The sequence below is a fragment of the Hermetia illucens genome, chromosome 1, assembly GCF_905115235.1.
Source record: "Hermetia illucens chromosome 1, iHerIll2.2.curated.20191125, whole genome shotgun sequence".
In the NCBI taxonomy this organism is placed as follows: Eukaryota; Metazoa; Arthropoda; class Insecta; order Diptera; family Stratiomyidae; genus Hermetia; species Hermetia illucens.
In genome coordinates, this window is record NC_051849.1 from 68,023,080 (window position 1) to 68,049,866 (window position 26,787).

Sequence of the window (26,787 nt, forward strand, 5' to 3'; positions counted from 1 at the left end):
TGACCAGTGAGAACTCCCAATATGATTCGGAGGTTTGGTTTGGTTTTAGCGGCTGAACTTTTTGCTGTGCTTCACGCGATGAAGGTGGCTTTCAGGATGGGTGAGGAGAAAGTTGCTACCATTACAGACTGCCTCCATACTTGGAAACTAGTCAAACAAACTACGCCACCGCATCACCTAGTGGGCAAAATACATGCCCTTGCTTCTGACCCTCTTTTTAAGTCTTTAAAAGTTCGGCCATAACATAAAACTCGCCCATATAGAGGCCCGTAAGGCTCTGGGCGCTAGCCCCACAAGTTTGGTCGACTCCCCCCCTGTAGATGCTCTGACGGAAATTTAGAAGCATTCCTATATAGAGAGAAAGGATGGGTTTTTGGCGATATCACGTGTTAAAGGAGCATTTTTCTCTAATATTCAGGCTGCTTTACCCATAATTCAACCGGAGGCTACGAGTACCCTTATAACTTCCGAAGAGACATTAGTGAATCGTCTTCAAACCAATCACACATATAATAAATTTTTTCTCAAAAGGTTAGGAAGCATAGATTCGGACAAACGTTAGAGAAACTAATGAACACATAACCTTCGGGTGGAAGGATTATTCCCGGTTTTGGGTTAAGTGTAGATGGGGTAGTAGCTTTTATAACCTGCAACAAATCTGGCATTTCCCGCCATCCTCGTTCTTGTTTCTTGCATTAATTATCCATTCATTCATTACCCCTCGGCGGTGTCAGATGCCTTCAAACTACCAAGCAGCCTCTATGTGTTCGTGGGTCAAGTTACTATCGGCTTTCTTGTCTGAGCTGGGGGCCGTTCGGATGGAGGATGCAAACAACCTTATAGTTAACTCGAAGGAATACTGAACCTTGGTTTTGTGGACCTCAACTACCCTCGATTCTACAATGCCTCCTGTTTTCCTCAGATCTCATCTTCTCTATTATCAACTCAATAGAGACTAAACATTCCTAACCCTAAATCATTAATAACTAATACCTGTTAAACTTGCAACACGTGTCCAGTCTGTTCGAGAAGGCTTAGACACTTATGTGTTTGTAAGTGTGTCGAATAATTAAAAAAAGAATCAAACTTAAATAATTTGCATTTGGCTGTTTTTCCCCATAGACGATAGTGTTTTTTGGCAACATAGGCTGAGTCTCTGCCATCAGTCCTGTTGCTGTATTTCGTGGGTAGTATCAGGTGCTTTTTGGACTGTTAGCCTGCCGGGTCCCAGGGAACAAACAAAAACAACAATAATTCGAGACGCGTCAAATAGTGCTAGAGTAGCTCTCCATCGGCGTTGTGAAAAGCACTAGAAGCTCCCAATGCTAACGATTAAAATTCAAGTTATTTCTGCATTAGTAACCGATCCTTGAACCGCCGTAGTTCTTCATTTGAAATTATGCCTGGGCAGAGTAACTTCATGATGGGTTGTCCACATAAGTTTACAAAATCAGGGGGCGATTTTGAGTAAAATCGGGTTTCTTTCTTTTTCAACAAAACCTTATTAAAATCGATTCAATGCTTGTCTGCCCGTCTGTCGGTTTACACACACCCGATTTACTTGGAGGCCACTGAATAGATTGTCACGAAACGACATTAATTAAATGGGGGCTCTCCATATACGCGAAAGGGGGAAGCAAAATTTTTTTTCACAGAATATGGTCGTGTGGTGTATCAAACGAAAGGGCTCAATTAGTGCTTTTTGAAAATGATCTTATTTTTCACATTAGATGAAACGCAGAGGAGTGAGGGCTCAAAATGCGCGCTCTAAAAAGTGAAACAGGTCTCGTTCTCAAAACTTATCCAATCGAACAATCTCAAAAAATCACACATACAAAATCTAGGTCTCGAAATACAATTCAACTATTACTAACAAAGTTATGGAAGGTCAAAGTTGTCTATTCCACGTTAAGTCATTGTTCTTTGACACATCACACCCCATGTACTGAATGGCGGCCGCGCAAATTTGAGTAGCAACTCACTCTGCTCCGCTCTTCAGTGAATGGCGAGCTCATGACCACTCATCAGCTGAAATCAATAATATTTATGTCATCACTATGGAAGTTTGGAAATACATATACGAGAGAATATTTTGAATTTTTAACTACCTGCAAAAAGAAAAACGTTCTTAGAAAGTTCGTCGCATAGGATGAATACAAAACCTTTATATCAGAAGCGCCCAGCTCCCGGTATTCCGACTTGTTTGCTTTCAGAAGGTGCAAATTTTCAAAAGGCGCCATCCTGGATACCCTACTCACCCGATCACCGTGGATCTAGGATAAAGTGTTAAATAATTCGGTGGAGATAGCTAGAGCTGGAACTTTATTCTTCTATTCGCAGCACGAGCTGTTTTAATTCACTTGCCTAAAATTGCATTAAATGAATTCAAGTAATTGATCCTGTTCTCCGCACCAGGTTTCGCCTCTCGTACACAAATGCATGTACGTGCGGAAAAATACGCGGCTCGAGTCCTTCAGGACTCTACCGTAGTAGTTTTACAATCAGGTGGGGTTCAGTTTAAAGCGATAAAGGTATTGGTAATATCCTCCACCCTGAGAGTGGATGCGATCCTAATTGATTTCTAATCAGCCCAAGATAGCAGGCATCAGACTGTATATTTACCAACGCTTTTCTGTAGGATCCCATCGCAGTTGCTATCTACTTATAGAATGCTCCCTTTCGGTGTTCTTAATTGGTGATAAAGAAACTAGAGAAGCTAACGAAGATAAAGAACTTACTACCCTGGTGAGCTCCATCCGATATCAATTGTAACTGTAATTACTTCTATGACAGTTGGAGGCATCCACAACCAGCCGGTTTTAGCTCAGGAGCCTCACTCGCTCCTCGCATAAAATCCGCTGAAAAAGTATCCAATTCTTTCTCGCTCCCGTGCGCCTTTTTTTCAGCAGGTCACGAATCGCAATACAGCTGCCTAACCTTTTGACATTTTTTCCATCACCGACGAAGCTTTACTTTACCCACTGGTGCCAGTGATCCCGGTAAAAGGCTCTAGGCTACCATTCGCTACTTCTAAAGAAGAGGTACTGGAGTGCATCAAGAGCGAAATTGGCTCAATTTCACCACAGTCTTGGGACAGACAACAGCCCCGATCGAGCGATAGGTTATTTCAAAATTACTTATCTTCACGAATTTGACTCAATCGCCAATAATTCTTTCTGACCTGTCTCCCCGCCCAACTCCATTCCATTCATTCTAACTTGTATATACTTCCATTGTACTTGCCCCTCTCACCTGTATGACGAATTGTTTGACAGTCTGCCTAGAATCCTTACTGCCAGGTTCCATTCCTTCCCTTTCTTCTCCTGCGGTAATGTTAACCTTCCCAATCTCATCCGGCCTAATCAACCTAGCTTTCCAATTCCTTTCGAAAACCTTTCCTACTCTTCCCTTCTATTCTCCCCGTTTGTGAATACTTGTTCTGCTTTGCAATTCAACAACACCAAAAACTCCTTGCACCGTATTCTCGATCTCTTCCTTTCCAATTCGTCCCAGCGCGCCCACTCTAGATTTCCTTCCACATTTCCGTATGTCAAAATTGATGCTCACCCACTTGGATTTGAGGCGGAGCTCTTTTGTTCCAACTTCAAAGCCGCGTAAATCAGCTTAGCTCAATTTTTGCATAGTCAACTTTGACGGTCTCGCCTTAGACATAGCTTCAATCAGTGGGATCACGATCTTAGCAATTTTTACAATATCCTTTCCAATCACCGCTCATTTTACGGCCTTTCTTCTTCTATTTATGTGCGCTCTCTATCGTCTCATCTCTCTTCTCTTCTCTTGTTCCAAAACCTTCGAGGGATGCGTCAACGTATGGCTAACACGCACGCGTAGTGAAAGTGCAGAGTGGTTTTATAAAGCATCGATCTACTAATAAATCAATGCGTGTTTGTGGTGTTTCTAGTGAAAAGTTTTTAGGAATTAAAACTCAACATCGTCTCTCTCGCTAGTAGTGATCTTTTATTCGACATACATATATCGATATTTCGAGAACAACTTCTTCCAGCTATACAATGAGTAAAATGAGGGTAGTAATCTCGCGCGACCGCAATACTGACCACATTACCTCCTACAGTGTATTGTAGTCCTGTAGTGTACCGTTATGGTCTTGAGTGAAGTGCTCTAACACACTTCAAGACCCTGATCCAATATGGATTGTTGCGCCAACGATTATTATTATCATTCGGGGAGCTCGACAGCTATAATAACTCTCTGATCCCAAAATTATGTGGGTCCTACAAAATTCTACAGCATATCTTTTTGGCTTTGTTCTTTGTCTATACTTGCTCATCCTTCTGAAGACAATCTGCAATAAGAAATTTACTTTTCTGTGTATTGTCTATAAAATATTAATAAATGAATAAATGGGTAAATACTCAAACATCAAACGAGATTCGAACCCAAGGCAACGATGTCAAGAGTCTGGCGCTCAACTATTGACAACACACTGGTGATGAGCACTGCTTCGGTTTTTCCTCTGAAAGCGTCAGTCCATACCCTCCAACTAAGTCTTAACGGCGCTGATTGTATTGCATGAGAATAATTTAGTATCCTCAAAATGTTTGCGATCATAGTCGGTGCAATGTCGTCGACGTCTATCGGAATATCATTATATATGATGTTCTACAACAATGAACCCAGTACAGAGCTTTTCAGGATACTTCTTGGAACAATGTGCTCTTTGGGTTCGTCATTCATATCATACCAAAGCCTTCATCCGTGTTGTTGACAATAGTAACGTGAATCCTTTGAATACCAATCGTTGCCGGAGCCTTCCATAGGTTTAAATTTGAAAAATTGAATACGCTTCTCATGACTAGGGTCACCATCCTCCTGCTAGTGCAGCCAAGCTGGTAACCCAAGTTTCTTCGTTAGTTAATCTTGATTTACGGAATCCGTACTATCAATTTGAAAGGCCTCAACAACTGGAAGAAATTGATTGTAGATTACCCACTTCAACATTTTCACCGTAGTATCTATAAAATATTTAGGTCTATACTATGTTTTCTGTCAGTTTACCAGTCTTAGGTAGCAGCAATAGATTCCGTCACTTTCATGGTACAGAAAATACCCTCTTGATATATACACTTCCAAGAACTCAGTGAACATGCCCGGCCTGAACGTCTCTCTCTTGTTGAAAGAAGAGCTTCTGGATAATTTTCAGTAAGAGAGAAGGGAAGGTGACCTGCCGAGATCAACAGCCTCTGAGACCTCTCATTGCAATTCTATGGGCACTCCCTCATGAGATTGTCTCCACCTCTGAGTGGAGTTTCTTGAAACTTTCTGTTTTGCTTTGCTGCATAATCCAATCGAAGGTTGCACAGTTCAGTATATTTTGCACGCATAGACATGGCACATGATTTTTCGCTTCACTGCGTTATATGATGAGTTCTCTCTGTGGAGATACTTGTCCTATCACATTGATTCAACCATATCTCCATCAAAGCCTACTCATCCTTTGCTACCTTGACGTCCGTAGGCCCATATTGCCATTCAATTCTAATCTGTAATCCATACATCACTCTTAAGGTTGCTGTAGACTTCATTTATAATGACAATTTCTAACTCGGATTTGTGTCTTTCAAAGCAGGACAAATTTCTTCCCTAAATGTAACGTCATCTAGCTCTTTTCAGCGCAAATATGGGATCCTCCCTTTCGGATCTTGCCGATATTTGCCCCCAAGTCCTTTAGGTCAAGATCAGCTGTTCAGTATCTACGAGCTCGACTGCTTTCTCTGGAGATAATTATCGCACCTATGTTTTGGCTCAGGTGCTCATTCACTGCTGAGTCGATTGGTATCCGACGTCAAATCACGATACAAATGCCATTGCCACAAGTGAGGTTTGAACCGCGATCTTCCAAACGACAGCCTTGTGCTCTAACCACTCGGCGATCCAGACATCTCTCCACTATATAAACCATTAATTTTGTTCCTGGCTTTTGTGACCTAAATGCACCCTTATGGTTCCAGCATGCTTTTATTGTTTTGTGCACATTGTGCTTATCCCTAATAAATTCAGATTGTTTATAAATTTTTTATCGAAGCTGCGCAAAAGGCAATTAATGCAAATCACGCCTCTATTCTCTACAGGTCTTAGCGGGGTTACTTCTTTTATTCACTTCCCCGCTTTTCATTTTATTGAGCTTTGCCTTTTGATGCCTTTGACATCGGAGAGATCTTAGAATTAACAAGCTACTTCTGAGTAAGCCCATTAGGTCCGAGAGTGTTTCTTCTGGTGGCCCTTCTTGAATAAATACGATGGGTTTCGTTACCGCTTTCGGTGCATTTTATGGGTGTAATTGGTAGAGTCATACCTCGTTTGAACACATCCCTTTCTAAATCACTCGCTCGCTTACTCCCAGAAGCGGCCAGTACTGGCGGAACTAGTCTGCTTGCGTAACGAACCGTTCGATCATCTCCACCATTGTAGCTACCTCGTCTGTTTCGGCATTCTTCACTTAACGATTGAGGAAACGGAGCTCATCATAAATGGGCGCTACCACATCAACCAAAATAAAGATGGTGCATTGTTTTTACCTTCGAGTAGGTTCTGGACACGATTTTAACTACCAAATTCCGATCCATATTAGGAAGCATCGCAATTGTATAGTTTTACGCACTAATCGAGATTTCCGATATATAGCTAAAGGATCATCATCATCAACGGCGGAACAACCGGTATCTGGTCTAGGCCTGCCTTAATAAGGAACTCCAGACATCCCGGTTTTGCGCCGAGGTCCACCAATTCGATATGCCTCAAAGCTGTCTGGCGTCCTGACCTACTCCATCGCTCCATCTTAGCCAGGGTCTGCCTCGTCTTCTTTTTCTATCATACATATTGCCCTTATAGACTTTCCGAGCTGGATCATCCTCATCCATACGGATTAAGTGATCCGCCCACCGTAACCTATTGAGCCGAATTTTATCCACAACCGAACGGTCATGGTATCACTCATAGATTTCGTCGTTATGTAGGCTACGGATTCGTCCATTCTCATGTAGGAGGCCAAAAATTCTTCGGAGGATTCTTTTCTCGAACGCGGCCAAGAGTTCGTAATTGCTAAGAACCCAAGTCTCCGAGGAATACATGAGGACTGGCAAGATCATAATCTTGTACAGTAAGAGCTTTGACCCTATGGTTTCGAATGGAACAGTTTTTGTAAGCTGAAATAGGCTCTGTTGGCTGACAACAACCGTGCGCGGATTTCCTCATCGTAACGGTTATTGGTTGTGATTTTCGATCCTAGATAGGAGAAATTATCAACGGTCTCAAAGTTGTATTCTCCCATCCCTATTCTTCCTGTTTGACCAGTTTGCTAAAGGATGCTTCCTATAAATAATTACTCACAGCTCAGGACAGACTATGATCGTGTTGAGTGTTCTATACCCCAAGGTGTGGTCTGAAAACACCTTGCTCATCGAGAAAGGGTATATGATGCTTTGATGATGGAGGCGTGGTGATGCTGGTGGTAACAACAGATTTATAGATTTCTGCAAACTTCTCACCTCCGTCAAAGGCAGAGAATCGTTCGAGCATAGGGCCTGCCACAAGGTTAGTTGAGTTTCTACTGACCGGGAATGAATACCTAATCAGGTCGACTATTGTGATCAGCAGAAGATTTCTAAGTTGTGCTTTGAATGTGCGTAATAGAAAGGGTACTAGCATTGGCCTCGAAAGTGATCATCATTTGATGGATGCGTGCCTTGGCTTGCGTTTTGCAACTGGAGTCCAAATTCAATACAGGCCCCGCTGCGACCCAACTATCCTTCGGTAATGGGGAAAATTCTTTACTACACAGCCGACGGAAACTCTAACCAATCTGCCCGAGAATATTGATAAGCACTTCTCCGAAATGGTCCAACATCGTGGGAGGTAGAACCTGCAAATAGTAATAACGATTTCACTATATCACTGTGTATTGCATCACGCAAGAATTTTCACGCTATAGTTCTTTGGATGGTATTATGAAGGACGTTATCGTTAAGCTTCTCATCCACAATGATGAGCAGCTAAAGTGAAGACAGGAGCACTCCACTATGATTCTCAATTGCGTGACATCCTTTTATTTTCCATCTCTCGGCGATGATATAGCAAACCACCGTAACATGCAAATACAGGTCGCTCCTCCGAATAGGAACGAAATTATCTTTGATAGTCGGTCGAAACACCATCCAAAGTTCTGAATCTAAATTGTGAGGCGTTGATCAATTTGGAGCAACACATGGAAAGTGACAACCACTGTTATTTGAAAGCTGCGAGCTCCGACGTATGGGCCAAGTATTGATAGATGTGTTGATTACAAAGCAAAAGTTGCAGTGGAAGTAACGGATTAGTTGGTTCCCTTGAAGCACATGATATAAACCAGTTGAGGTTAGAGTTGAGGATAGAGACTTTTCACGAAGAGCTAAAGAGGGCTGAAATACATTTCAGTGAACCGGCAACGATGGCGCCTAGGTATGATGACCGCACTACGCTTTACTTAGGGGATAACGGCAACCATGCAAATAGCTCCACCATCGTGGTTGGCAACACTAGCCATCGACAGCCAAATTATCTTTTGCAGTCTGCTTCTCAGTGATTGATTGAAGCCTTCAGCAGCAACAACAAGGAGTTTCTCTGGCGCGTTTTATGCAAAAAGCACATATCGAAGACACTATTATAATGCCACTATCGGGGTGACATGTGGCAGCGCAAGATGTCGCGCATTGCATCAAAACGAAGAAATTCGAAATTTAAAGAGTAGTACAACTACTGGGGGAGGGAAGCTAAAACTTCATTGCTTACACACTGTGACTACACTAATGACACCTGTTTACTCTTTCACCAAGCCATCGATCTTGTCCAAATGGATTTTATCTCCACATACTCGTAAATATCACCCAAACCAAAATTTTCAATCTGATGGGACATCACACTTTTCCTTGCTGGATGGAGCATTGAAAGCGTGGAACAATTCCCGTAGGATTACTTCAGCCGATAATGGTGCCATTCTAGGCATTACTCTGTTGAATACATAACTAAAAGCGCAGGTATTTCAACAGAAACTTAAAGTTTAACCCTGGAAACCCTGTGTTTATTTAGGACGATAGGCTCCGCTACCTTTGATCCGAAAATTGATGCACCCTTTTCTCCTCCAATTCTGCTTCCTTTAAGTGTTCCCTAAAACGTATTTCCACTTTCCTTCTGGTTTGTCCAATGTCCTGCAATCAGCGCAGAAAAATACCCCAGACTCGGTTATTTGGTCGATCCCAGAAGGGTTTTGAGCTGGTTGTTCCTGCTGCTGAACACGATGTCCAAACTATGTCACCCCAGTTTCCGAAAGGGAAATTTTGGTCAATCCCCAAGCTATTGCCGTTGGTGCGTCCTCTTTCTTTTGCTAATCAAGTTGCTGATGGTATGGTCGGAATATTCAGTCTGGCGACCTCAAAAATATGCTTCGTCTCTTTCATCATTCCCTCCCAGGAAATGGCCAGAGTTAGCATCCAGTGAATCAAGGCAATGAAGACGCCCACAATACCTGGACTCTCAGAATTCTTTTGGAGGGCTAGATCATAAAAATACACCCAACGGAATGAGCTAACAGAAACTTTCAGTGGCAACAATCTCGATATTTCTTAAGAAGGGGCACATAAAACTCATAGTTCCCCACGTACGAGCTCGGCTATTAGCAGCCAATGTCTAAATGAGGAGGGAGAGTCTTATATTCTATATTCAACGCTCTATCTTCTTCAGACTTAACATGAAAATAAATTTTTACGCCGACTGCTGCTAGGCGACAACCTTACCTTTGCAAAAGCTTGAAAGGGGGGGGGGGGCAAGCTAGAAACTTTCTGAATAGAATCATTAGGGCGCTTATTTTGTGGCCGGAGTATTTGGGACTGTGACTTCTGTGACTTCTCCGCATCACTCGCATACTCACGATAAGCATTGTTAAAATGAACTATTGTTATCCATGAGGCCAGACCTACGAATATGAATCAAATCGAAAAATTGACGATTTTATACAGTGCTATGCACATACGGAGACTTTCGATAGAGTGGAGAAGGATGCGTTCTACGAACAACTGTTCGCACTTCAGGCAAGGCTTCCTCAACGTGACATTCCGATCGTGATGGATAATCTGAACGCCATGGTGGACTCTGGCCACATCTTGCTCAGACATGTGATGCGGAAGAATCGTCTTGGCGGCAGTATCGATAGTGTTGGGAAGTTTGTGGATGTCTGCATCTTCCACTGCTTCGTAATTTGCAGTATATTGTTCGAGCACAAAGCTTGCCATAAAGTCAGTTGGATTTCACAGGACTAACACGATCAGAAGTAAATTTAGGATTGTCTCCTAAATGTGCATAACAAGAGAGCCGCTGACATTGATCTTGCTGATGGCTGACCACCATAACATGCGGATGCTGAAACTGAATCAAACTGAATTTGCAGTTCTTTGCTCTCCCGCAACACAGCCGATCCCTTCTTGCACAGAATAGTGACATGTGATGAAAGTGGATATTATACGACAATCGTCGCCGATCCGCACAATGGCTAGATGCTGCTGAACCACCGAAGCATATGCCGAAACCGAGCCTCCATCCGAAGAAGGTAATGATGACTGTTTGGTAGTCTATAGCTGAAGTTATCCACTATTCTTTTTTGGTACCTGGAGAAACGATAAATGCACAGATATACTGTGCCCAACTCGAGAAAATGCACAAAGAATTGAGTATTCAACGGCCGAGATTAGTCACCAGAAATGGTGTGATACTCCTTCACAACAATGCACGACCTCATGTATCCAGATCAACGGTTCAAAAGTTGAACGATTTGCAATATGAGACTCCGCCTAATCCACCATATTCACCGGACCTTTCGCCTATCAACTACCACTTTTTTAAGCATTTAAATTATTTTTTGGCGGTAAAATAGAAGATGCCATCAAAATTGGCTTCAACGAGTTTATCAACACCCGAAAATTGGACTTCTACGAAACCGGCATACATGCTCTTGTATCTAGCTGGGAGAAGTATTTTGAATCGACTGGCACCTATTTTGATGAATTAAATAAAGTTTTGTAAGCTTTTCAGTCGTTTCAAATTTTAGTACCAAATCGGGCATTTCATGTGTAAGAAACTAATAGGTTCGACTTTGGACCCTAAGTTTTCCTCCCATCACCTTTTACCAATTTCCAATTACGAATTACTGCGAATACTACTATTATCTCTCAAGTCTCTTATGGCAGTCAGGAAGCTTCCCTTACTGAGAAAATAACTCCTGAATGACTATGAACTGAATTCATATGATCCTTCGTATGGTTTTTAGTGGTCCTATCACAATACTTCAGAAATCCACGACAAATATGTGTTTGTCTCTGAGCAGAGTCCCTTCGAACATCTTCCTTATCTCACTACGTAACTAACTTCAGACTGCTTTAGACTTCTATATAGGGCTGCTTGTTAATCGATCTTATATAACCGCACCCTAGCAAATCGTTTGGCAGAAGGGTACTGAGTTCACGATTCTACCAGTAGTTTGTTTTTCTGATGTCCCCATTTGCAACATATCGACATTGAGTCGGATTCCGTTTTATGGAAAACTGCGACATTTTCGCTGACCAACTTTATGGCTTTCTCATTTTTGTGTTCCATTTTTCCTACAGGGTCCTAGTTAGAATAAAACTGCCTAGTGGTCCCTGTGGGGATAATCTCCAATAAAGGTTGCAATAAATTATGCACTATTGCAGAGATAAGGAATGACAGTTCCTTAACTGAACCAGAAGTTCCTTTTCAATCCCTTTCATACTATCTTCGTTTCCCAGTGCTATATACAACTGGGTAAAGAATAAAATTAACCACTCTTTTTTGTAGTTTTGCCGGTCATCAGCGATTACAGACGCTGGAAAGCAGGCTGTCGCAATATGTTCTCAAACCCTTTCAGGAATGGAGAAGCGTAACAGCTATGCATCTACCTATCATATAATACTGTATGATTTGGTCTCCAGCCATTGATGTTGTGGCTAGTTTAATTTGTGGAAAAGATTCTTTCACGGTTGACTTCGAAAGTGGTCTCCCCGTAAGCAGCTCTTCAAAATTGAAATGAAATTAACTTTATTTTTCCGTTCTGGGTATTTGGTGTTTGCAGTAAATCCTCCTTTCCATGGCATAGCGTAGAATTGAGATCCTGCCGCACTCTAAGGCAATGTGCTTTCTATCCTCAACGCTGATGACCGGGCTGATCAATATCCCTTTGCATGCTGCCACGAGGTATTCATACAGTCTGTTACATAAGAGCGTGGTCACTGCTACACGTAGATAAAAAATCAGAGCGTCCTATTTTTTTCTATGACATAGAGGGCACCTCAGTCCTTCATGCTTTTTGTAAAAAGTCAGCTCTCTGTCAAATTTAGTCTTCAATTGAGTTGTGTTTCGATATGAGTGCTGTTTACGCAATTTTTCTATGTTTGCATGAAAAAGGACCCAAATTAACGCAAACTGCTGCTGCGAAATATATGGGAAAGTCGAAGCAGTTCGTTAGCAAGTGGATAAATCGCTATAAAAAGGTCGGTAACGCTGATGATTTTCCTGATCGCGGAAGTGCAAGCAAAGTCTCAAAAAAAGAGGAAAAAAAGATTCTCGCATTGTTCTCGAATGATCCAACTTTGACTTTACGTGGAGCTGCTGTGAAATTGAAAGCAAAAGGTGTTGACATATCTTACGGAACGATTCGCAGGCACTTGCTTGCCAATAAACTGAAATATCGCAGTACTTTGGAAAAACCAATGTTGAGTGCAAAACACGTTGAAAAACGAGTGGAATGGGCGAAGGAAAACTTGGACTGCGAGTGGAGCAACGTAATTTTTTCTGATGAATCTTCCTTCTGGGTATTTCCGAGCATCAAACACGCCTGGACAACCTCCACCAGTAGGATGCTTCAACGGACTGGTAAACACCCCGTCAAGGTTCATGTTTGGGGGTGCTTCTCAAACAAAGGTTTCGGTACTTTGTTCTTATTTACCGAGAATTTGAATGCCGAAAAAATGAATAAAATATATTAAAAGGCTTTATTACCATCTGCTAAGCAATGGTATATCAAGAAAAATGAAAGCTGGATCCTTCAAGAGGACAACGATCCGAAACATCGGAGTCGAACGTGTAGCGAGTGGAAGGCGCAAAACGGAGTTGTCACTTTAGATTGGCCATCTCAGTCACCGGATGCAAATCCCATAGAAAATGTGTGGGCTCTCATGAAAATGCAGCTTCGCAGACGCAAGCCATGTAATTTACATCAACTTTCTCGACAAATTCGGAAAATTTGGAGGTCTTTTCCGGTAGAATATGCAGAAAAACTATTGGAAAGTATGCCCCGACGGTGCCAGGCCATAATTGACAATGCAGGAGATTGGACTTGCTGCTGAGGTATTTGCATTGAGTATTGACGACCAAATTATCAATAAATTTGCGAATTTTCGAAAAATCAATTGTTGTTATTATTTAACAGTGACCACGCTCTTATGTAACAGATTGTATATACGTTGATATCAACAGGCCCGTAAACAGAAAATTCGGACCTGTGATGAATAGGGCCTAGTGTATTAGTGAAATATTGATGCAATTTTGTTAAAGTCTCAATTTCTGCCTTCCAAGAGAATCATCCGCTTCATTCCGTGCCTATATTCAATATGACTATATTTTCTCCAATATACTAATATTCTTTGAAAAAAGTGCAATTCAATCCAAAATTGCTTAATCGTTGACGCAAGAATCCAATTGCATCAGGGCCTTGAAGTACAAAGATTGTTTAACATCCTAAAATTGTTTGTATATATTATACCCATATAAGTAACTATATTCATGTATTACCCTTCCTGTTATTCTAGGACGGCACTGTAAATATGGACAAAATGACCGTTGCACAAAAGAACGCATATCTCGAAGCTCATATGGCTGTCCAGCAGCATATGGCACAAGCAGCTATCCAATACAAGCAGCAAATTCAACGAAACGACAACTCACAACAATCCAGTGCAAACAATCAAAACCAACAGCAGCAGGCGCAACAGCAGCAACAGCAACAAAGTGGGCCAAATCAAACATCACAATCGAATAGTATGAATGCAACACAACATTATGCAAGTACGATAAAAGTGCCTCAAATTAGTTCGTCGAGTTCGGGTGGAGCCGACAGCACATTTACTGTTCCGGACGATGTAGGCATGGGATTCGAAGGGGGTGTCAGAGTGCTGCAAAGCCTGGGAAGCTGGTCACCCGACATACCGTATAATGTTCCAAAGCCAAATCTTATCCCGTTTACAGAACCCTATGTTGAGGGCGGCTCAATGCATCCGGCCAGTCGGCTGAAGGCCTTACAACAAGTTCAGCAAGCTTCGTCGGGGCAGAGGAAAACAAACACTTCAAAAAGTAAGTAACGTTCAAGTAGGATCCACCGTCTCGTGATAAGGCATAGCAATAACTACTATGCAGGCCTAGACCGTTTATGCCAAAGATAATTAGTTTTTATTCGAAGAAAAACTATAACCAAACTTGGCCAAAGGTCCTAGGTAAAAAAGGAGTTGAAACATAAGGAAATATTGAATTTCCATTGAAACAATTAAATCTAATTAAATCCAAATACCCCTTTACTCTATTTTAGCCCCAGTGTATTTTAAGCACGAAGAGGGGAGGCACGATTCTCTCGCTTAACAAGCTTAACAAAATTAGATTTCTTAGATTGAAAAGGTCTCTCTTTTATGTTAACGGCCTTCACAAAAGCATGTCAAAAATGTATTAACCCGTCCGTGTGATGCAGAAAGTATGAAGGTAAACGGTAACATTGTGATATGATCGCAAATTTGTAAAGAGAAATAGGTGTCAACTAAAATGGAAGAAGGTGCTAATTCGCCCTCCTCCTTTAAAGAGTCGCGTCCTCAGAATACTTCTGAAATGACCTCTGCAGTAACCTTTGAACTAATATGTGGATCACAGACTAAAATGGTGGGAAAATTAGCGGCCAACCATGGGGTAGATTTACGTCAATTAAAAGAGAACCGGACGTTCCCGCCGACCGCGGACTCTGCAAATTCTTTAAGAGAGGAATTGTGACTGTCATTAGAGATTTTAGAGATAATAGTGCTAGCCACAGTAATCATCTTCTTTTCATTATTGGAGTGGAACAATAGGAGAATGGCTCGCCCGGAGACTTATCAGTTTTGGGTACAACACAAGCTTTACCCAAAACTGATAAGTCTCCGGGCGAGCCATTCTCCTATTGTTCCACACCTCTTTCGGCAGCTAAAAGGAAAAGAAGCCAAGAAGACTGTATACAGGAAAAGAAACTCCAGCCCCAAAGGAGCACGGAATCTAATTGTGCACCTTTTGGGTAGGGATGAGGTAGGTAAGTGGCCCGAGAACCATGCGGTCAGTATGTAGGTGTTTCAATGTGGCCTAGATGGTTTTCTTGTGAATGTTTATCCATCTTATCCCAGCAGGAAACGGTTGCATCCGAAAGATTGGTATTGGATGCATCTAATTATTTCCTTACTTCCTAAGAGGACAAACATGGATCTATTACCGAGAATGTTGCGTATGTTTGCTTCCCGGCGAGGAATTTTAAAGCATTCATTCTCTTACTTGTTCCATTAACATTCATTACCATTAATCCAAAATGAATCTTTAAGGAAGCTCTGCCATTTACTCCCGCTGGGATCACCAATATATAGTCTTCTTGACCGTAGAATATAAGGACTACTCTGGGCTGTTGATGGCCGAGAAACTTTTCACGAGGCTGAAAGTCAAACGTTCAATTCCGATGAAGAGGTTGAACTCTTTGTGCCCAATGGGTTAACGGAATCAAAAAACTTCCAAAATGCTGTGAAAATGTGTTTGAATACAAGGAAACTGTAGAAAAATTAAAAGAAAAATGATGTCATTTCATATTTTGTGCTCAGCAAAATCATTAAATAAAAATTTCCGCTTATATTTAACTGAGGGAGGAAGGGTCCCCTGAAGCGCTTAGTAGGATGGTACGACGGTACAAACCTTATTAAAATAGGTTTACTGTCTGCCTGTGTGTCCTTCTGTCTGTCTGTCCGTCACACGCCTTTTTCTCGGGGATGATTGTAACGATTCACACCAAATTTGGTGGAAAGGTTGGAACTGTGAACGCTGACGCGTTAAATAATTTTACATTGATTAAGGGGGGTCCCCATACATGCAAAAGGGGGGTATCGATTTTTCCAATGAAAGGTATCAGTTAGTACTTTCCGAAGCCGGTCCTAGCTTTGACATTTGTTTGAAAGGTTAGGAGTCCGGAGGATCGAAAGTCATTATATCTTTAACGAACGCATTCTCAGAAACTAGTCAATCCAAAAATCGGAAACAAATCACGAGACTGCCACTATATGGTGCCTAGGCTCCGAAATAATTTCCACTATACTATACTATACTTATACTATACTATACTATAAATTATAGTAATATACTATTACTATAATTTATAGTAATTGGCTATAAACCCCTTAAGTTCATCCTAGAATCACAGAATTTTGCAGCAATGTAGGCTACATTATAGAACATGATCCTACCAAAGTGGTGGTGGAAATCGCACTATTATCAACAAAGTTATAATAGGTCAAAGTTGTCACTTCTGTACAAACTCAAGACTTTGAATGTCAATGTTACGCGAAAGTGAATATTCTCACATAATATATGCATATATTGCCTGCCAGGTACTAATGGGACAAATGCCCCATCAAATGTTTTTATAAAAGAAGAAATCTGAAAAAAACGCTCCGAAATACCCTCCATATCGATATCTGTTCAAATAAAGTTATTAATTGTATATTATTATAATTTTTAGTAATTGACTCCCAGAATCACGAAATTTTGTGGCAATATAGGCTATAACATAGATCCTACCAAGTTTGGTCACAATCGCACAAAATTATAAAAGGTCAAATTTGTCCTTACTCTGCAAATTCAAGATTTTAAATTTGAATATCACACGAAAGTCGATATTCTTACATAAGATGGATATATTACGTGCTAGGTACTAATGGGACAAATGTCTTCATAAGAGAAATACATAAAACCTTTCATACCTGAAGCTCCTGGTTTCTCGACTTGTTTAACCATAAGGACTGAGATTAAACTCAGATTGGAAATTGATCGTGCAGTCCCGTCTACAGAACAGCTTAGCAAAAATGTCCAACACCGCGTGTTGGTATATCGTTACACTTCTTCTTCGATGGCGCTATAGCCCAAATCGAACGTTTCCCCGCCGAATTCATCGCCTCCAATTATCTCGCTCTAATGATCACATCCTCCAGTTGGAAAATCTTAGAATTGATCTGCAATCTGCGTCTATTGAGTTCTCCTAACGTTTCCTACACTTCCCTTTTAGTCGGCTGCCATCGGCGGGTAGGTCGTCAAATAATTCATGGGAATCACCTCTTTACGGCTTCGAAAATCTTTCGGAGGGCTCTGTCCTCTGTCCTCTGTCCTCTGCCCTCTGCCCTCTGTTCTTTGTCCTCTGTCCTCTGTCCTCCGTCCACTGTCCTCTCTCCTCTGCCCTATGTCCTCTGCCTTCTGTCCTCTGTCCTCTGTTCTCTGCTTCATTGTGCTAAATGCTACCTGTCGTTCTTCTTCATGCTGTTGTCAATTGTAAAAATGTTGTTGTTATTGAACTTTCGTTGCTCTCGTCTGCAGATCTTCTTAGCGTATCTCCTTAGTACGTGTTACTTGCCTTCTCTGGTTCGGGTTCATTTTTCGATTAGTAGTCGATAAGCTTCACTTTTCTTGTTAATCGGTTCCAGACAAGCATCATTGAACCATTCGTTAGGATTCCTCCGTTTTACATCCTCAATGCTGTTTTTAGCTGCACTCTCTCTCTCTCTTGGTTCCCTCAAACAATCATGAACATCGAACGTGGCTTCTATTTTTGCTCTGGAAAAAACCCGAAAGCTGGACTCTTAGGTTCTTATATAAAAATATTCTTATGTAAAACTTTTTGAGTGGGCATTTGTTCGATTTGTACCTAGTGCGTAATGTATATTGTACATATATTATGTCAGAGTATTCACTTAAGCATGGGACTGATATTCAAAGTCGTAGAATTTGCACTGGCTGGTGGCCATCGGTGCAACCGTTTTTGAGAAATGTGCGTGTGACTGACTGACAGACGGTCAGACAGACATATAGACAATAAACCAATTTTAATAAAGTTTTGTTTTGCACAAAACCTTAAACAAGTCGGGAAACCGGAAGCTGGACGCATCAGGAATGAAAGGTTTTGTGTATTTCTTTAATAAAAAAATTTAAGTGGACGTTTGAATTTTTACAAAGGCGACCATTTTGGCCTATTATAACTTTGCTAATAATAGTGCAATTTCCACCAAGTAGGATTATGTTCTATGCGTGATTCTAGGGTGTTTTGCGGTCAATTACTAAAAATTATAGTAATATACCATTATTAACTTTATTGGAACAGATATCGGTATGGATGGTATTTCGGAGCCCCTTACCCTTTTAGATATAAGGGGACTCCCCTTAAATTTGACGTAGAATCATTTAACTCACTGTATGCGTGAGTGTTGCAGTTCCCATCTTTCCACCAAATTCCGTGTCAATCGCTACAACTGTTTCCGAGAAAAACGCATGTGACAGACACCCAGACAGGTAATAAACCGATTTTACTAAGGTTTAGTTTCACACAAAACCTTAAAAATGAATAAAGGCGAATGAAGACCGATAAAACAAATGGTCCCTCAATGAGGCCCAGCTGGCAGAGTTGAATGCATTTTTTACATCCGCCGTCACCACAACGCAGCAATTGCCAGAAAGCATTGCCTCTCGAACCAAGTCCACCACTCTTCTCACCGCACTAACAGTAGAGGGAGCTTTGCGGAACCCATATTGTTTATTCGCAAGACCATTCCGGTTTTCCACGATTGGGAACAATCAATTGTAGATGATGCGCTACAACTTCTTTGCTATAGTGTCCAACAAACAGATAGGCCGATATGATGTTGGGTCCCCCGGTGACTTGCCGAGTTTGGGCAAGAACACCAGTTTTTGCCTTTTCCATTGTGGAGGAAATACGCCTTCCGCCATGCACGGCTTGAAGGTACTTATGAACCAATCAGGTATGGTCCCCACCGCCAGCTTCAGCGCTTTATTAGGGATGGTCTCCAAACCCAGAGCCTTGCCATCACCGATTCTTCCGCAGACCTCCCGTAGTTCCTCCTCGTTAACGCGAGGTATTACATCCAACTCGAATTGGGCCCCCGTTTGATATCTGCTCCCCCTATGGTGAGAAACGAGCGTGATTACAATTTTCCGTAGAAGTCGTGGACAGGTTACCTGGAGCGACCTTTGCCCCTGCAACTTCTTCAGAAGCACCCAGGCCGGAGGTTTAAGTTGGCATTCCCAAACAGTCGCCTAAAGCAATCTCTTTTGCTCCTACGAATGGCTTACTTTATTGTGGCACGCAACGTCTTACAATCCCGTTCATGCTTCTCGTGGTCAGTTCTTTCTTTCGATAGCCTTCTTGCTTGATAGCCTGCTGATCTTAGCTCCGCGATTTCGCTATTCCACCACTATTTTGGCTGTTTGCTTGCGAATTCTCGCCTCCGACGCATAGCAACGTCGCCTACCTGAGTCACCCATCGCGTCGTCGTCATGACCTGCCACGCCAGAGCTTCGGAGAACGTATGCTACTCGAATGCCCTCGTCGTCCAGCCCGGCATCTCTACTCGATTTCTGCGAGCATTCAACCGGCCACTTGACCCACCAGCCACTTTAATAAAGATCGCCTGGTGGTCGCTGTGGGTGTAATGCTCACACAAATACCAGGTGGTTTCCCTCGCCAATGCGGTGCTCTGAACGTAAATGAGTTCCCAACATTGGCAAGTACAACATCTAACTCGGCAAATGCCTCGAGGAGGATACGTCGTCTCTAGTTTGTCCTTCGGCTACCCCACTCACGGGCCCAGACATTGACGCCACTGGCTATAATTTTCGGGGTATGAATCCTTGCATCCCGCACCAAATGGTGCAGCATCTCTTCGTACTGCGCACATGTTGCGCTAGGAGGAGCGTAACAGCCATAGACATGAATGACGCCTAACTTTGCTCTTACGAAACCAGCTTCCGGAAGTTGCATAACTCCCTGAATGGTCTGCCTGCCGCACGCCCAAATCGCTGCTTTAACGGTCTGGTCCCTGGGCCAAACACCACCATCGTATGTGCGATAGGGTTCACGTAACTAGCAACGTCAATTCCCTTCTCTTGGATCGTCTGTTAGAGGAGGTCTTGCGCCGTCTCACAGGTGTTGAGATTGACTTGAATCAATCATTATTTGGACCTTGTATTTAGCGCTCTCCTGAACGCTGGACATCTGCGAGTGCCAGTAATATGTCGGTTGTTGATGCCTTCCTTTCCTTCGCACAGCATGCATTTCAGGTCAGTTGTGCACTCCTTAGCAATATGTCCCTTTCCTCCGCACTTTCTGCATTTTCACTCACTCTCTGAGCCATCAGTTGGGTCAGCCTACCTTCACTCTGCCCGCCGCTAGTACTTTAAACGCTGTCTCTGCTGACCGGCTGATAACTGCAGTCTGCATCCCCCATAATCCCTTCACATCGATTTGACTGCCGACTCCTGTAGTCCTGTAACCTCGAACACCTTTTCCAGTGCTACGCGGACATCCTCCTTCGTGGTAACCTCATCGATGTCCTTGCACTCGATAGTTACCTGCTGCTGTCTGGCCCTTACTTCAGCCAAAAGATATTTTCACCTGGCCGAGGAATTTCTCCCCTATTTTGTCATTAGACTTCTTTAGCTCCAGCATGAGGTTTCCCTTCTGTTACCATGCATATGGTGAAAAACTACTTCATCAAGACGATATGAACGTGCATAATAGATAGATTTTGTTAATTAAAAATTTATATCTGGCGTCGAAACATTCAGCTTCGACTTTAGATAACTCTTCGTCATCACCTTATGCAACCTACATAGGATCTGTAATGTTTTTTATAATATTATTTTTCAATAGTAATTTTGGGTGTTGACGGTGGTGAAAATAACCATTGGGTTTGACTGGATAGCTCTTCCAAAAATCACAAAAGCGACGGAAGCTGATCGTGCCGGTCCACCAACACCTAAGGGAAGCGTCAATGGAGTCCACCTTCCAAACGTGCTCGCATGTCCATTAGCTAGCCAACTCAAGAATCATCGTATCAGGATGAATCTGAAATCCATGTGCATATCTTGGGAAACTCCAAAAGTGAAGGTAGTACACTGTGGCGGTTTGAAAAAATCATTTTTTACATAGTTCAAAAATATAACGTATCACAAATGTACTGTAATCTCAGACTAATCTCAGACAGCTAACTAAGATCTAGGCATTATGTAAAAATACTGTCTATAAAAGTATATACCGTTGGAAAATTAGAATAGGCATAGTACACGAGAAAGAATTTTGGAGCATTTCATCAGTAAGCGTTAATATCCAAGTTTTTTTTTAAAAAACGACTGAGAGATGGAAGATCCAAGACGGATCGCATCCTCATCCGATATTTCTTTTGGCTCAGATATTAATGAGGTATGATAATAATAATAAACGAAGAAACTGTCTCCCTCAATCAAGCACTAGTGGTTTCATTTCTGCGCATATTCAAACAGAAGCTTTCAGTCGTGGGCTGTCGATTATTAGGATACGGCGAAAGTAATTTCAAACATATCCAGAAACCAGTGAAGCTTTTTCAGATCACTTAACGAATCTCAATCAAGTTTGCAGGGTCGTTTTCAGTCATAGAACCAAAAGAAAATTGGGATAGAACTCGGGAGTTAGCTTGCTGAATATGCTTATAAGATTATGACCAAGCCGCAATCCAGGGCATCACGCCCTGGATATTTCTGAAGGAGAGATTCCTCCAGCCGAAGAACTCTAGGAAAAAGGGGAATTTTCACTTGCATACACCATCTATTGGTGGATATTATGAATCGGGTCATTAATCTGCAAGAAGAATTTCCACACTTGCTCATGGTAGGAATTATTTACTTCCCCCATAAAAAGAACGCGGTACAAGACGCCGCATACAGAATAGCAATAACTCGCTAGCAAAACCGCAACAAATTCATACCGTCCAACTAACAGTGTAGCACACGAGACTGTCAAGGTTTCGTTCGACGAGCAGAAGGACTGCCGAGGATTGCGAAAAGAAACTCTTTGTCGAAACTTGTTTAATGGTTATGATGATTAGTCCAAGGCTTCGTCGGCATCGAACCGATCATCCCATGATTTTCGTATAGGTGGAAGTAGTAGTCCGGCAGAGACCGCAGCGAAAAAGCAATTGCTTGGGATGATAGTCAAGCCCGGCTGCCTCAACCCCCTCCCCCCCTTGAGTGCATTGGTGTCAAAGATGATTTCACTTCTATTTGGAGGAGTCTGTGCCTCCGCTGGCTTGTCATTTCCCGATCCTAAGACCGAGACTGCTATGGGAGCGGCACCGTCGTGCGTGGGATGCAGAAAGAACTGAATCCACTTCTAGACTGTTCAAAACAATTCCAAGCCAAGCCAGTCTATCACTCCGTTCATTCCCATCCATGTTTCCATGAGCGGAAATGCAAAGAAGAATGATTTTGAGCAGGCCACCCAGACTATTCACTTCACCCACCAGTCGGGAGGATGTCCCCGTTCAGTAATGACCAGCGATATGTTGATTAGAATGACTATGATATGCTAGGGGCTCGAATTATGCTCCAGCCATCGACATGCCTTCAGTATCACCAGTACATCCGCTTGAAATACAAAAGCAAATCCCAGAAGGCAGTGGCAAACAGCATGAGTTGTATTTTGGTTAAGTTTATGTCGAGTTCACATTTTCAGCTCACAGATACATCTTTTCCAACGCGCCCTCCATAATTTCGCTCATAACAGAGCCAAACTTCCCTGATACCAATATCACCCAATCCCGTATTCGTATAATTTCATCTATCGGTATCAATTGGAGCACCGACTCATGGCCGCGCCTGCCGGCTTTCGGTATGAAAATCACACACACATGTCTCTAGGAATTGGGTACATATCCAAACGGAATACCGCTGCGACAAATCTATACAAGCCACGGCCCAACCCTTTCTTACTGTTTTCGAAACATCGCAGATTGCCGATTCAATTGTGGTTGCGAGGGGGAAGACAGGGAAGTGACCGGAAGTGACCGGAAGTAAACTTCACCGGATATTGTACTGCATTGAGAACCGTGATGATGTGCTCCCTCCACGGAAACATCGAAAGATTTGCGAACATATGCCGGTCATTTACGGTAGCTTCTGCTTTCTTGGCCAGCAGCGGAGGCAGCACTCAAGGGAAGGCACGCAGTCATCAAATGATGATCTCTTCCGGTCTCGGTGTCAGCGCTTCTCTTATTGCGCACATCCAGGAGACAACTCCTGGATCCGCTGGATCCGCTGATGGCAATGTGCTCAATCCGATTGTTCGTAAGTTGCCACTGAAACCCTATTGACCTCATGGCAGGCGCTGTGCTCGAACAATGTGCTGCCAATAACAAGGGCGACGAAAGCTATAAAAAGCGACCTTAAAAAAATCGATGTTAAATCTCCCTTAATTGATTCCCATACTTCTCTTTCCAGACCACCAGCGCATAATTCGTAGTTTTTGTCAATAACACTTAATGGAAATTAGAAAATGGTCATTAAGGAACAAGAAAGACTTCGCCCAATTTTTTTAAACGATACCACTTTTAAAGAGCTATAGAAGAACAAATTCTCAGTATTTCATCCTAACTATGAGGTGGCGTTAACAGTGAACCGAATTTCATTTATTTCTTGTGATTTGATATTATGAATAACTTTAAGTATGAAAAACACCACTTTGTTGAAAAGAGAGACGTGCCTATTATTAATGAATGATGAATGATTTATTTGTTCCGTATATACGAAAATATGCAAAGTGTACAACCTTGACTCGTTGCTAAAGAATAATTTGCTTTTTCCTCAAGTTTAATGAAGTAAATGTAATAAAGTCATCGAAGCTCTACTGGAAATACGTTATACTTATAATTCCTTTTCTTCGCAGCAACCCATAAAGCCTTCGAGTGCTCTGTATGCGGGAAAGGATTGGCACGGAAAGATAAGCTAACAATACATATGAGAATTCACACAGGCGAAAAACCGTACATATGTGAAGTATGAAGCAACAAATATTTGCCCGACATACTCTACTTAAAGCTAATATTTTCCTCCTAGGTTTGTAACAAAGCATTTGCACGACGTGATAAACTAGTGATACACATGAATAAATTCAAGCATGTCACTCCAACGAACATCGCTCCCTTGGGCAAACGTCTCAACAACCTGGTGAAGAAAAAAGAGCCTGACACCGAAGACAATAAGCAATCAATTGAACAACAATTGCAACAACAAGCTGCCGCCGCAACACATAACATCGTAGTTAGTGGTCAAGCCCAACATCCGCAGACCAGCACCGCGATACCAGGCATTGTGATCCCGCATCATCACCAACAGCAGCAATTGTCGTGGACATGTGAGTTATGCGGAAGAATGTTTTCCACTCGCGATGAGTGGTCACTACACGCTAAAAGTCACTTAGAGGTAAGTTACACAAATGGTTTTTGGTCAACTGAACCTCAATAAATTGGGAGTTGAAGAAAGTACTAGACATCATTGTATTGTAAATAGATTGCTTTTCTGCGCCAAAAGAGATGCTTAAAAGCGGGTTTGCCGTGTTTCGATAATTCCCTTATGTGGACAGATAAACGATTTTACGTCATCTAGATGCATAGTTTCACCCATAACTGTTTAAATTCGCATAGCCCATTTACTCGCGTTTGTTAACCACAATTATCTAATATTTACTGGTAAATATCGGACAAAACTCGCGGATTTTTTACTCGATAGTCAACTAGGTGCAGTATCGTTCATATGTATATGGTTACAACCGCACTCATTCCCAAAATCGATCTAGAGAATGAATGTCTTGGACTGAAAGCTTTCTTTCAATTTTCCAAATAATACCGATAACATTATGAAATCACAAGTGCTTATTTCAAATACCTTTTGAATGTAAACATTACTAAATAATCTTTTCGAACAAAAAGCGGTATGTGAACCTACAAGTGACCAAGTTACTAAAATGGAGCCAAAATATTCCGAATTATAGTGGATAGATACATACTATATTTTCTTACTTACCTACAATTCCTACAATTCTGGTAAACTACCAGCATAAGATGAGTGTTAATCTAAACTCAGATCTGCCCTCCTCTTAAATCAAACTTCATCATATCCTCTCTTAGGCCCTTAATTGGCTGTGGAGAAATCGAAATCTGTACTTGGAACAGCATTTGAGATTTTACTTTAGAAAGTGCAATAATTAATCAAAAATAAAAAGAAACATTGGTTGCATCATTTGTACGTATTGAGTTGTCCCATTATTCACTTCTAAAAGGGGGTGTTGTGCCTTTGGGTGCGCGAAGAAATAATTTTCAGATATAATAACTTTACTAATAATATTCATCATCATCAACGGCGCAACAGCCGGTATCTAGTCTAGGCCTGCCTTAATAAGGAACTCCAGATATCCCGGTTTTGCGCCGAGGTCCACCAATTCGATATTCGCAGACGTACTGATCTATGTCATCGCTTCATCTCAGGCAGAGTCTCCCTCGTCGTCTTTTTCTATCATAGATATTGCCCTTATAGACTTTCCGGGCTCGATCATCCTCGAGTGACCCGCCCACCGTAACCTATTGAGCCGGATTTTATCCACAATCTGACGGTCATGGTATCGCTCATAGATTTCGTCGTTATGTAGGCTACGGAATTGTCTATCCTCATGTAGGGGGCTAACACCTCTTCGGAGCATTCTTTTCTCGAACGCGGCCAACAGTCCGCAATTTTTCTTGCTAAGAACCCAAGTTTTCGAGGAATACATGAGGACTGGCAAGATCATTGTCTTGTACAGTAAGAGCTTTGACCCTATGGTGAGACGTTTCGAACGGAATAGGTTTTGTAAACTGAAATAGGCTCTGTTGGCTGATAACAACCGTGCGCGGATTTCATCGTCGTAGCTGTTATCCGTTGTGATTTTCGACCCGGGATAGGAGAAATGATCAACGGTCTCAAAGTTTTAGTCTCCTATCTTTATTCTTCCCGTTTGACCAGTGCGGTTTGATGTTGTTGGTTGGTTTTTTGGTGCTGACGTTGCCACCATATATTTTGTCTTCATTGATGTGCAATCCAAGATCTCACGCAGCCTGCTCGATCTGGATGAAGACGGTTTGTACGTCTCGGGTCGTTCTTCCCAGGTTGTCTATATCGTCAGCATAAGTCAGCAGTTGGGTGGAATTCAAGAGGATCGTACCTCAGCATCACGGATCACTTTCTCGAGGGCCAGGTTAAAGAGGACGCATGATAGGGCATCCCGTTGTCGTAGACCGTTGTTGATGTCAAATGGTCTTGAGAGTGATCCTGCTGCTTTTATCTGGTCTCGCACATTGGTCAGGATCAGCCTAGTCAGTCTTATTAATTTTGTCGGGATACCGAATTCTCTGATGACCGTGTACAGTTTTACCCTGGCTGTGCTATCATAGGTGGCTTTAAAGTCGATGAAAATATGGTGCAACTGATGTTCATATTCCAACAGTTTTTCCATCGCTTGTCGCAGAGAGAAAATCTGATCTGTTGCTGATTTGCCTGGAGTTAAGTCTCTTTGGTATGGGCCAATGATGTTCTGAACGT

General features: G+C 42.1%; 1 protein-coding gene across 5 annotated transcripts in view; it reads left to right on the forward strand.

The window, feature by feature from the left end:
* The window catches only part of LOC119646791 (early growth response protein 1-B), a 74,694-nt gene that overhangs the window by 43,397 nt on the left and 4,510 nt on the right, over nt 1-26,787 (forward strand). For all 5 annotated transcript variants that reach the window (XM_038047378.1, XM_038047376.1, XM_038047375.1 and 2 more), the window contains 3 exons: nt 13,887-14,427; nt 24,104-24,213; nt 24,274-24,639. In XM_038047378.1, the coding sequence (XP_037903306.1) occupies nt 13,887-14,427; nt 24,104-24,213; nt 24,274-24,639 (1,017 nt within the window). The remainder of the gene's footprint in view (nt 1-13,886; nt 14,428-24,103; nt 24,214-24,273; nt 24,640-26,787) is intronic.